Below are 12,486 nucleotides of genomic sequence, written 5' to 3'. Positions count from 1 at the left end.
AGGAGTTCTGATACAGGTGGGCACAAATGCGCCCGCATCAGAATTCAGGCTACCGGACTGGATGATCTTTTCTGAGACTGGCCGTTCCGTGACCCAGCCGGGTCACGGAACGGCCGGTCTCATACAGTGTTTGAACATAGCCTTAGGCTAGGTTCACACTATTTAAAACAATGGCCGTATTTCATGACAACGGCTGTTGTTATGAAATACGGACGTTGGAGGAGATTTATCAAACATGGTGTAAAGTGAAACTGCCCCTAGCAACCAATCAGATTCCACTTTTCATTCCTCACAGACTCTTTGGAAAATGAAAGGTGGAATCTGATTGGTTGCTAGATTGACATAGTCATACAACATAAAAATAAAGGTAAAATACAGCCTGAAATAATTATCATTTTCTTTATATCAGGCCGTGTTTAAACAAATACAGACCTGTTTTGCCCTTATTTTTACGTTGTGTGAACAATGACCTTAAACTGTGAGGGATCTTCTCCAGAATCTCAGAATATGAAAATCTCTCTCCCACTTATTGGAAAAGTGGTGCCTAGTACTGTACTGTCACTAATTCCAGGGAGCCCATACTGTATGTCTGTGCAAGCCTTGGTCCTAGATGAGTTAGGCTCCATGCTCCCAGATCAGTGCAGCAATACTAACGCTTTTGGTTTCCAGCTGGTTAACGTGTGCAGCAGAACAGCTTGAATGGTAATGCACAATAGAGCGTAAGGATGGGCTGTGGGTTGGCACAAAGGTGGCATGTGACCTTTCCGGCTTTCTAACACCAAACACAAAGTTAACTCATCAAAGTGACCAGTTGTTTATGAAGCAAAGTCGATATTTCACAGACCAGTGCTCTGGACATGAACACAGAGACACTTTTGTGTGTGTGTGTGTGTGTGTGTGTGTGTGTGCACGCTCCGCCACTGAACAGCACAGTCAGCCGTTCCACACGCTACCAGCTATGTCCAAATTCTTTATTTAGTATCAGAGGGTCACATGAAAGAAACTGGCAAACATTCAGGCAATTAGTGAGTCTGGCGTAATCGCTGTGTAAGGCTACGTTCACACACAGTATTTGTGCTCAGTATTTTCGTCAGTATTTCTCAACCTGAACCAGGAGTGGATTGAAAACACAGAAAGGCTATGTTCACACACTGTTGAAACTTAGTGGATGGCCGCCATTTAATGGCAAATAATGTCCGTTATTTTAAAACAATGGAGGCTGTTCTGAAATAACGTTAATTATTTGCCATTAAATGGCGGCCATCCACTAAGTTTCAACAGTGTGGGAACATAGCCTTTCTGTGTTTTCAATCCACTCTTGGGTTTGGTTGAGAAATACTGACCAAATTCTGAGAAAAAAATACTGTGTGGTAACATAGCCTAAGGCCATGTTCACACACCGAGAACATCGGCCGCTGTTAAACACGGCCGTGCAGGATGAACATCATTTGATTTTAATTGTAATCCGGATAACATTCGGATGTACCTGGGCTCCAATTTTACTATAGACCGCAGTGTAAAGTACGGCCAGAAGCTGTACTTTACACTATGAGCACAGGCTATCTTGTGACCGAACAGCGGCCGTACAAAATAGACCTGTCAATTATTTTGTGCGGCCGCAGAGAACAAGGACCGTAGTGTATACAGTGGGGGAGATTTATCAAACATGGTGTAAAGTGAAACTGGCTCAGTTGCCCCTAGCAACCAATCAGATTCCACCTTTCATTTTCCAAAGAGTCTGTGGGGAATGAAAGGTGGAATCTGATTGGTTGCTAGGGGCAACTGAGCCAGTTTCACTTTACACCATGTTTAATAAACGTCCCCCTGTGTGTATACACTGCGGCCGTTGTTCCATATAATGTAATGCAATGGATTGCTGTCAATAAACAATGTCCGTTTTCACATTACATTATGTGAAAAAACACATATTCATGATTAGGTATTGTGAATTCAGGTTTCGGAGGCCAGTAACTTATCTATTAGGCCGCTGGTGCTAGATATTTTCCACATACATTTTAGTCACATAGCAACATTTTTTTTTTTTTTTTTTTAATTAAAACACAATTTGACATGTTTGGTGGAAAAAAAAATGTCTTTTTTATTCAAACTGGAATGTTGAAAATATCCTCATTGAACGTATGTTTGCCTGATACAGCGCGGGAATCCATTTATATGGGCAGTATTGCAAAGATAGAAACAATCTTTATATATATATAAACAATTTAATAAATAGCTAAATATATTTCACATTTCATGTTTTATACATCACAATTTAGGCGTCTAATAAAAGTGAGCTAAAAAAAAAATTGTATTCAAGGCTAATGGAATGGCGGAAAAGCTAAAGGTGAGGCTGATAAAGTGGTAAGGTGGTATACTCTAGATTAGGGGTGGCGAACCTTCGGCCCTCCAGCTGTTGCACAACTACAACTCCCATCATGCCTGGACAGCCTTCGGCTGTCCAGGCATGATGGGAGTTGTAGTTTTGCAACAGCTGGAGGGCCGAAGGTTCCCCATCACTGATTCTGTGCTCTAACCAAGCATTAGAAAGCGGCTGATATTTTACAGATTTATGGTATCTTCATTCTGTTCACTTTGGTCCTAGGTGGAACTAGCTTCTATATGGAAGTTTCAATCCTGCGGCAGTGTTAGGCCCCGGCGGGGAATGTCTGTCTGTGACAGGTTCACAGGCCTGCGTGCCCCTTGTATATAGCCCCAAACAATATGCCTTTGATCCCTGTAGAGATTATAGGATTATGTGCACTGTTATCCCCTCTAAAGCCACAGGCTGTGAATCTCCCCTGTGTCAGCACCACAGGGTCGCTTTATATACACTAAGGCCTCTTCATATCCTGCCCCCGAGTTGTGGCAACGCTTTCATTTATCCATAGAAAAAAATAATGGGACAGCAGGAAACAGACGGGGAAGGCGCTTCTCAAGTGATTTACCTCAGGTGATGTGCTGGTGATTATATAGGAAGGGTGGTGTTCATCGGGATGTACTACTATGGCGTCATGTGCCCATATGCTGGGGTTACTGAGGGCTCAATCTAGTGTAACATGCCCTGAACTGAAAAAAAATCTTCATATCGATCGGATAATAGGCCCCCCTTCTTTGTTGAATGCGCACCCAACCACCTAGGACATCTGGAAGTATCTGGAGGTTAAGAGTTGGATCCACCTCATGGTTTGCTTGGTATCATTTCACAAAGTCCGGTAAAGTTTGGCCCTTATTTCTTGTGTGAAACATCTTCCATGCTGACCCTTCCCCACACTCCAACTACAAAACTCTCAATTTCACATTCGTTTTCACCACGAGCGATACGGAAGTAGCCGTTCTCTCCCCAGTCCTTGCCCCAGGAGTTGGCCGCCAACTAAGGAGGAAGACAGAAGACCCAAGTGAGAGACATCAAACTCTCAAAAAAAAATAGTATTGGTTTCTATTAGGATTCAACATATAAGATGGAGTGATCACAATATTAAAGGGGTACTCCAGCGAAAATCTTTTTCTTTCAAAGCAACTGATTTTAGAAAGGTATTTAGATTTTTAATTTACTTCTATTTAAATCTCAGTTATTCCCATACTTATCAGCTGCTGTATGTCCTGCAGGAAGCGGTGTCTTCTCTTCTCTCCAGTTTGACACAGTGCTCTCTGCTGCCACCTCTGTCCGAGACAGGAACTGTCCAGAGCAGTAACAAATCCCCATAGAAAACCTTTTTTGCTCTGGACAGTTCCTGTCACGGACAGAGGTGGCAGCAGAGAGCACTGTGTCAGACTGGAAAGAAAACACCACTTCCTGCAGGGCATACATCAGCTGATAAGTATGGGAAGACTTGAGATTTCAAATAGAAGTAAATTACAAATCTATATAACTTTCTGAAACCAGTTGATTTGAAACATTAAAAAAAAAATATCCAGATTTTCACTGGATAACCAGAGATCCAAGTAAGGCCTGAAACTAGCAAATATTGATGTAAATCTGGCAGCCCATACTGACAGAAATCTGCTCTATATGTAGGCAGCCTTCACTCCTGGTCCCTGGATACAAGCTGTATAAACTTTCCCCAAGTTTCCGCTCTCTTTCCTGTGCCTCTATATGCAGTACAGGGAAACATACAACATACTGTCAGTATAAATGTACTGGGAATCCAGGAGACCTAGTACTAAACTACAGAGAGAAGACAGGGGCTTTCCTAGATTTATAAAGAGTAGAGATGAGCATGCTTGAGTCCGATCATTCAGCATTTGAATACCGGTGGCTGAAGAAGTTGGATGCAGCCCTAGGGAGTCTGGGAAAACATGGATATAGCCACAGGCCATAGGCTGTACCCATGTTTTCCAGGACTCACTAGGGCTGCAGCCAACTTCTTCAGCCACCGGTATTCAGATGCCGAATGATATAACCTGAGCTTGCTAATAAAGAGTGCAGAAGGCTGCCCAATGGGACACCTAACATTGATAAGTATATGGCACACATCTTCTCTTTATGTATACTACTTTTCAGTATTTCCATGGAATAGACATCTATTGTACTTCTAAATAAATGATTTCTATTAATTATATTACCCAGTATTTCTGTACATTTCCATTAGGAGTCATCTCTTCTCCCCACCTAGTAAAAAAAAAAGGAAGAAAATAAAAAGTTACATTTATTTCCCTTTTGGGGGATCTTCTTACCAGGTACTGAACCAGTAACAGCAGGGCACAAAGAAGCAGGACTGCGGCTACATGTAGACTTTTTTTACCATGACTTTCCTCAATGACTTTCCTCAATGTAATCCAATGGATTTCAGCTCTAACTTGCATATAGAATTGAAAAGTTGTGCTTAAAAAGTCCTCATATAGATCGTTAAAGGGGTACTCCGGCAGAAATAATAATAATAAAAAAAATCTTTGAAATCATCTGATTTCAGAGAGTCATACAGATTTGTAATTTACTTCTATTTAAAAATCTCAAGTCTTCCAGTACTTATCAGCTGCTGGAAGTGGTGTTTTCTTTTCAGTCTGACACAGTGCTCTCTTCTGCCACCTGTGTCTGAGACAGGAACTGTCCAGAGCAGTAGCAAATCCCCATAAAAAACCTCTCCTGCTCTGGACAGTTCCTGACATGAACAGAGGTGGCAGCAGAGAGCACTATGTCAGACAGAAAAGAAAACACTAAGTCCTGCAGCACATACAGCTGCTAATAAGTAATGGAAGACAAAATTTTAAAATAGAAGTAAATTACAAATCTATATAACTTTCTTAAACCAGCTGATTTAAATGAAAAAGATTGGCTTCCCTGCATGATGTCCTAATTGCCCCCCACCATTCAGATACAGGGAATACTCAAAATAACTGTCCATAATGTTTGTTCCTAACATGTCAAAAAATTATTGTTGTGCTTTCACAAGGGAAACTTCTAATTAGAAAAATCACAATACAAACCCATAAACGCCATTTTTTTTTACATGCACTCCTATAATATTATATAGCTAGTTATTATGAAGCACATGCAGATGACTCTCTATGGACCATATTTATTTTTGTTATATTTATACAGCTAATGTAGCAATTTATGCAGCAAATATGCAAGGCCAGCTCGGACTGGGTATAATGCAGTTGTGTAGCTACTAGAGATGAGCGAACTGGGTTCGGGTTCGAGTTCATCCGAACCCGAACGTTCGGTATTTGATTAGCTGGGGCTGCTGAACTTGGATAAAGCTCTAAGGTTGTCTGGAAAACATGGATACAGCCAATGACTATATCCATGTTTTCCACATAGCCTTAGGGCTTTATCCAAGTTCAGCAGCCACCGCTAATCAAATGCAGAACGATCGGGTTCGGATGGACTCAAGCATGCTCGAGGTTCCCTCATCTCTAGTAGCTACCATAGAGGCAGGGCAGGCAACTGTTATGGGGCCCGTGCAGCAGGGAGGCCCAGGTTAAAAGGTAAGAGCCATCCTTTGTCCTTCTGCTTAACCCCTTATGTACTGCAGTGTGTAAAGACTGGAGGATCAAACAAGCGCTCCTCGTTCCCCGATCGCTGTGGCCGCAATTACATGCGGCTGCAGCAAGCGGGTAAGTGCAGGGGGGTGCAGTGGGGCTGCCCACGGAGAAACAGCAGAAGATCGCTGCTATTACATTGGTTTGACGTTCAACATGTTGACGATCAACCGACATCTTTAATGTCGGCTTTTCATTGCTTTCTATCACACGAGACGATTATCGGCCGTTCCGTGTAATAGGGCCTTAAGTGACCCAGTGTTCATTTACATGCTGCAACATGAAAAAAGGGTTAAAAAGCAGAAGACAAGGAGACCTCTGCTTCACTGCACAGATAACCCCTTACCTCTGTTCTCCAGCTGCCTGTCGCAATCAAGTAGGAAAATGCAGATGTCAGGGGTTATCAGTGCAGGAGCAGTAAAGCAGAGAGCTCCTTGTCTTCTGCTTTTTAACCCCTTTTTTGTGTTCCATCATGTAAGTGCACTTTGGGTCGCTTACACACTGCAGTACATAAGGGGTTAAGCAGCAGGTAGTCTGCTCCTGAACCTATGTATTTATCCATAAGGGCTCCTAATGGGCCCTTAGAGTTAAATACAGTGGACTAACAGAGCAAGCAGCCATGCCATTGGCTCTCTGCTTTCCCAGTCACTTTTGTGACTGCAGGCAGGATTCTGTCTCCGGCCATAAGAAATTTTACATTTTGGCCACATCACCGAGCCTATATATATATATATATATATATATATATATATATATATATATATATGTATATATATATATATATATATATATATATATATACATATATATATGCAGTGCTTTGCATTGTGCATAGGGGAGGGGGGGGGCGTACGTTTTTTTGCTATGGGGCCCCATATGCCCCTGGTATAATATGCCATCTGCAGTTCATCTATAATAAGGCTACCTCCCTCTCCGCTCAGACAGACACACATTGTTCGCATACAAGTCTCATCCTGTGCTCTCTATTAGACACTGTAACTTTCCATATTAATTCTGCCGCTCACCCCACCTGCCCTACAGTGTCACTATTTTTGGCCAGACATCACAAACGTGGCCCGAGCCTGGTCCAGCACAGAAAGGGTAGGACAGGATGTGTCGGAGTCTCCTCTGGGTGGAGATAAGAGTTCAGGACAAGGCACTACATGTCCCCCCTGTCCCCTCAGGAGATCACTTCAATTTTTCCTGCCTCTCCCTTCCTCTAGAAGTCAGGGACACTGGGATTACTGGCACATGCATCTTTCCGCAATATTTTCTGCCGTTTTGGAATTTCAGCTAATTGTTAAAAGAAATATTTAAATATTTAAAAAGTATTTTATGAACAAAAGTCAGAGAATATGCATTGTACTGTACATGTGCCAAATCCATTGATTGTAGCGTCCTGTGCTCCAAGGGGCCAAAGTGCAAAATACAGAAGTTGCATCCACACATTTTGCTTGTGTAAAACCCGGCAACCAGCAGTCACTTCACAAGAACTGTGCAACTGTCTTTTTTTTTTTAAAGAAATTAATAGTACAAGCGATTCTAAGAAACTCTGAAATAGGTTTTATTAAGCAAAAACCTTATAAAAGTTCAAAAAGTCTTCTCTGTACTCAAAAAGAAGTTTCCCAGCCTAACCCCTAACTTCTTATCTGTGCATTATTAGGCAAAGCCAGAGGAGCACAGTAAAGATGTGTGTTCTGAGTCCATTATAACCTATGGAGCAGGGAGGGGCCAAGGGAATGAGTGAGCAGGAAAAGAAGACAAGCAACTCTATAGTTTGCAGACTGTCTAGGCACATAAAGTGCTGGATTCAGAGGTCAAAAAGGTCAGTGCTTATCCGGCAGCTTGGTGAGAGAAGATTGCAGTCTGCTTTTACTGTTTTTCTCCTCTCTGTGCACACTCAACCCCCTCGACCCCTCCCCTTTCCATAGAACATAATGGACACAGAAATCCTGCTTCTTCTGAAGTGGTGTGTGTGTGTGTGGGGGGGGGGGTTGTAGGAAAACAGCTATTTGCCTACAGAAGGAAACTCTTTTGCTTAATAAAACCTATTACAGGGTTTCTTAAAATCACTTGTACTATTGATATTTATCGATTTATTAGTTGAAAAATGACATCTAAATGAGTTACACTTTAAAGTAAAGGAAAAAGGGATTCTAGGTCCTCTAGACAAGTCTAAAAAGAAGGTGAATAATTACAAATAATGAGATATAAAGGTAATTTATAAGATAATTTTACTGGTAGATAATAAAAATGTTGTATATAGTATATGTCGTGTAACCAATAGCATGATAAAAACATATATTAAATAGCAAGTGACATGATAAAACACAAATAAATACAGATCTAAGCTGGGTTCACACACAGTATATTTCAGGCTGTATTTGGTCCTCAAGTCAGGTCCTCATAGCAACCAAAACCAGGAGTGGATTAAAAACACAGAAAGGATCTGTTCACACAATGGTGAAATTGAGTGGATGGCCGCCATATAACGGTAAATAACTGCCATTATTTCAATATAACAGCCGTTGTTTTAAAATAACAGCAAATATTTGCCATTAAATGACGGCCATCCACTCAATTACAACATTATGTGAACATAGCCTTTCTGTGTTTTCAATCCACTCCTTGTTTTGGTTGCTATACAGCCTCACAAATACAGCCTCAAATATACATAGTGTGAACCCAGCTAATATGTAGAATATATGATTTATACCAGAAATAAAAAGATCGTAAAAAATGGCAAAAAATGTAAAAGAATATAAGAATTTAAAAAGAAAAATGTAGAATAAAAAATGGAAAATGAAAAAAGAAAAAGCACAGTTGGAGAGGAGGTGACTTTATTGCATCCATGTCCAGAGCAGAATCTCGTTTCATTTACGATTTTGAAACAATATCCCCAAAAGGTCTAAACGAAGAACTAGAAATTTTCGGTTTCATCTAGACTCCAACCTCTGGGGCTCTCTCTCACAGCCCGTCACCTGCCTGGCTGTCTATCAGCGCGGTGACGGGCTCTGGGTTTGATCCCTAGGGGTCCTCCCCTATCACATGACCCAAGTTTGAAGATAATACATCTACACAGTAGAAGTATAACATCATCTACACTATCCTATGCAAGCCGTACCAGTTTTCAACATGATTATATGTATAACACTGTAACTATCTCTATTATAGGCTACAGACTTTAAATGATATAATATAAACACTGTCCTTATTTAATTAACATTCTAAAGGTATACCATCTATGTATAATTAGATCACACATATTGAAATAACTCTATTGGTTAGAACACTAATACAATATGAACAACAACTTGTAGTAATGTCTCCTTGTCGTAAAACATTTGTTCTAAATATATTAACCATTAAGTTTATACAAGTTCATTGTACTGTTTGAATTTAATTTTTACTGGGTAATCTACAATATTATTACCAATTATAACTAATCCACCATGAAATCATATCGGATCTCATCAAATTGCCTATGTATTAGGTACACCGGGCTTTGATAATCACCGGACTGCAATCAAATCCAACCAATCAGGACCAGCCTGCTATACATATATACTCACCAATACCAGGACTTGATCATTATTTACTATTTTGCTGTTGAGAAAGATACTAAGAAAGTATCGAAACGCGTCCAGCTACTAACAATATCCTTCCTAAGAACTAATGCTTAAAGGCTTACCACGTTAACAGCCTTCTCAAACATCTATTTGGCGCCAACATCAGCACGAGGTCCCGCGGGCAACACAACTCACTGCGCATGTACGGAGCTCCGATCTTCATATATACCTGGGCTGAGCACGGTACATGCTTCCAGCATTAGGAAGAGCTAAACTAAGACCGGCAAGTCTGAGCGCACAAGCCAGCCGCTCCGGGGACCCTTCATCTCGCAGGAACGGTGAGAGGTGAAATACACACCACATGAATGTACTAGCAATTGCATGCACATCGCTATATTTACGCGATAACCATTATTCAACCTATTCCTGCTGACCATATATCAGGCTCATTTGCCGTATGAACAGTTCGCCACATGAATGCTACCATTTAAGACTTCACAACTGGATCTGAGTAGCGCACATTCATGAACGTTTGGCGTAACCAAGTGATATATAAGCGCCATCATACTATGAACTCTGCCACAATCATATGATTTACCATTATTAATTTTAGCTCATAGTGCTGATGAATTGAAGATGTACGGTATACCAATCATGTGCACAATTTTATAATCTTATACCACCATTTTTCATTTTTTCATTCTTTTCATCTATTATTATCATTTTTTTTTTTTTTTTTTTTTTCATTTTTTCTTTTTTCATTTTCCATTTTTTATTCTACATTTTTCTTTTTAAATTCTTATATTCTTTTACATTTTTTGCCATTTTTTACGATCTTTTTATTTCTGGTATAAATCATATATTCTACATATTATATCTGTATTTATTTGTGTTTTATCATGTCACTTGCTATTTAATATATGTTTTTATCATGCTATTGATTACACGACATATACTATATACAACATTTTTATTATCTACCAGTAAAATTATCTTATAAATTACCTTTATATCTCATTATTTGTAATTATTCACCTTCTTTTTAGACTTGTCTAGAGGACCTAGAATCCCTTTTTCCTTTACTTTATACACCATTGTCTTTAGGGTATAGACATCACATAGGTTAACCTCGCCAAGTCATTAGCAGTCGAACTCACACTAACCGCTCCCTGAGTTACACTTTAAGCCCAATTAGCACCCTTGTCTGATGGGATCCATGCAATGTTTTTTCTTTGGGCCTACAAGTTCTTTGGCCATTCCTGAATATACGAGTGGACGAGGAATAATTATATATATTCAATGTTATAATAAACCACGTTGTAGTAAGTTTCCTAAAAATATCTTTTGTTGCTCCCCAAGTGACAATCCATTAATCCAGCGAGAGATAAACACTGCTGTGTAGTCAGTGCAGGTGATGTACAGGATCCTGGCCAAGATTACTTTCCCAGTCACCATTTTCCTACATATGTGGCAGCGTGCTCAGGCTCTCTGTAAATACCCGACTTCCTAATTTATATGGTGGATGACAGCCAGGCATAAGCAATCTGTTTTATATTTAATGGAGGATTCCAGTCTGAAGGTGCTTACTATTTCCACAGCACCCATTAACTTCTAGGGGTGGTATAGAAATACTATAGAAAAGCCAACCTGACCATTTTCATAATCCTGCCCACCTCTATGGCCCCATTCCATCGATGGATGCAGATCCCAAAGGTGTGGAAATACCCCTTTAAAGGGGTTGTCCAGAGAAAATCTGTTTCTTTTAAATCAACTGGTTTCAGAAAGTTATATAGATTTGTAATTTACTTCTATTTAAAAATCTCAAGTCTTCCCATACTTATCAGCTGCTGAATGTCCTGCTTGAAATGTTTTCTTTTTAGTCTGACACAGTGCTCTCTGCTGCCCTCTCTGTCCAAGACAGGAACTGTCCAGAGCAGGAGAGGTTTTCTGTAGGGATTTGCTACTTCTCTGGACAGTTCCTGTTTCAGGCAGAGATGGCAGCAGAGAGCACTGTGTCAGACTGAAAAGAAAACATAATTTCCTGCAGAACATACATCAGCTAATAAGTACAGGAAGACTTGAGATTTTTAAATACAAATATATAACTATATAACTTTCTGAAACCAGTTGATTTGAAAGAAAAATAATTTCGCTGGAGTGCCCCTTTAAGTAATAATAATATAAGTGTCACCTCCAACACTACAGAGACTGTAAAAGACTGTTGTTCTTTCGTCATATTGAAGGGGTTTTCCAGGCAAGATGGACTGAGGGGCACTCACATTGATCTGCTTTTCATCATGCTCACCATACAGTGAATTTGTCTCCTATCACTGTGCAGCAGTGGCGATATGTACAAGCAGAGACAAACTGCTCCCCCCCCCCTATTTTGTTTGGAAACCCCCTTTAAGGGTGCCTTCAAATCCAGCGACTAAGTGGTTAAAGGATTATATTCATAAATTAGGGTGCCTTCACACCTATTAACCGTTACATCCCTCCACATAAATCACACTCTTTACATACCCAAGAACTCTGACTGAATGGGTACCATGGCGGCGGTATTGCTCAGGTTCTCCGGCCATCACTGGCGCATGTCTATAGATACCACTCTGATACATAAAGAAGTCTTCATGAACTTCCATTATAGCTATGGGAGAGGAAAAAAACAGGAAATGTACAATAAAAGGTCAGAGTAAAACTATCATATGTGATATAAAGAATAACTTTCAGACTATTTCTGGCTTATGTATCATTTGACTGTGGCATTTTCATCAGTTTGCCCCTCTGCAGACTCCATTTGTAACTCTCATTTGTCCCTTGTGGTTTGAGACTAGCTGTGATTTCTCCCATATAGAATATGAGATCCTGCTCCCTGCTTATTTATAGCACTTTCTCAGAACTAGCAGCATAGAGGATATTATAGAGCAGCGCTGAGTAG

General features: G+C 40.3%; 1 protein-coding gene across 1 annotated transcript in view; it reads right to left on the bottom strand.

The window, feature by feature from the left end:
* Nucleotides 1-2,466: 2,466 nt before the first annotated feature.
* The window catches only part of TINAGL1 (tubulointerstitial nephritis antigen like 1), a 61,611-nt gene continuing 51,591 nt past the window's right edge, over nt 2,467-12,486 (bottom strand). Inside the window, exons 10-12 of the mRNA XM_069971317.1 lie at nt 12,072-12,195; nt 4,564-4,609; nt 2,467-3,370 (exon numbers count right to left, since the gene is read on the bottom strand). Of these exons, the coding sequence (XP_069827418.1) occupies nt 3,227-3,370; nt 4,564-4,609; nt 12,072-12,195 (314 nt within the window). The 3' untranslated portion in view covers nt 2,467-3,226. The remainder of the gene's footprint in view (nt 3,371-4,563; nt 4,610-12,071; nt 12,196-12,486) is intronic.

Source organism: Dendropsophus ebraccatus, chromosome 5, assembly GCF_027789765.1.
Source record: "Dendropsophus ebraccatus isolate aDenEbr1 chromosome 5, aDenEbr1.pat, whole genome shotgun sequence".
In the NCBI taxonomy this organism is placed as follows: Eukaryota; Metazoa; Chordata; class Amphibia; order Anura; family Hylidae; genus Dendropsophus; species Dendropsophus ebraccatus.
Note: the sequence above shows the minus strand (reverse complement) of the source record. Positions and strands in the feature narration are given on the sequence as shown.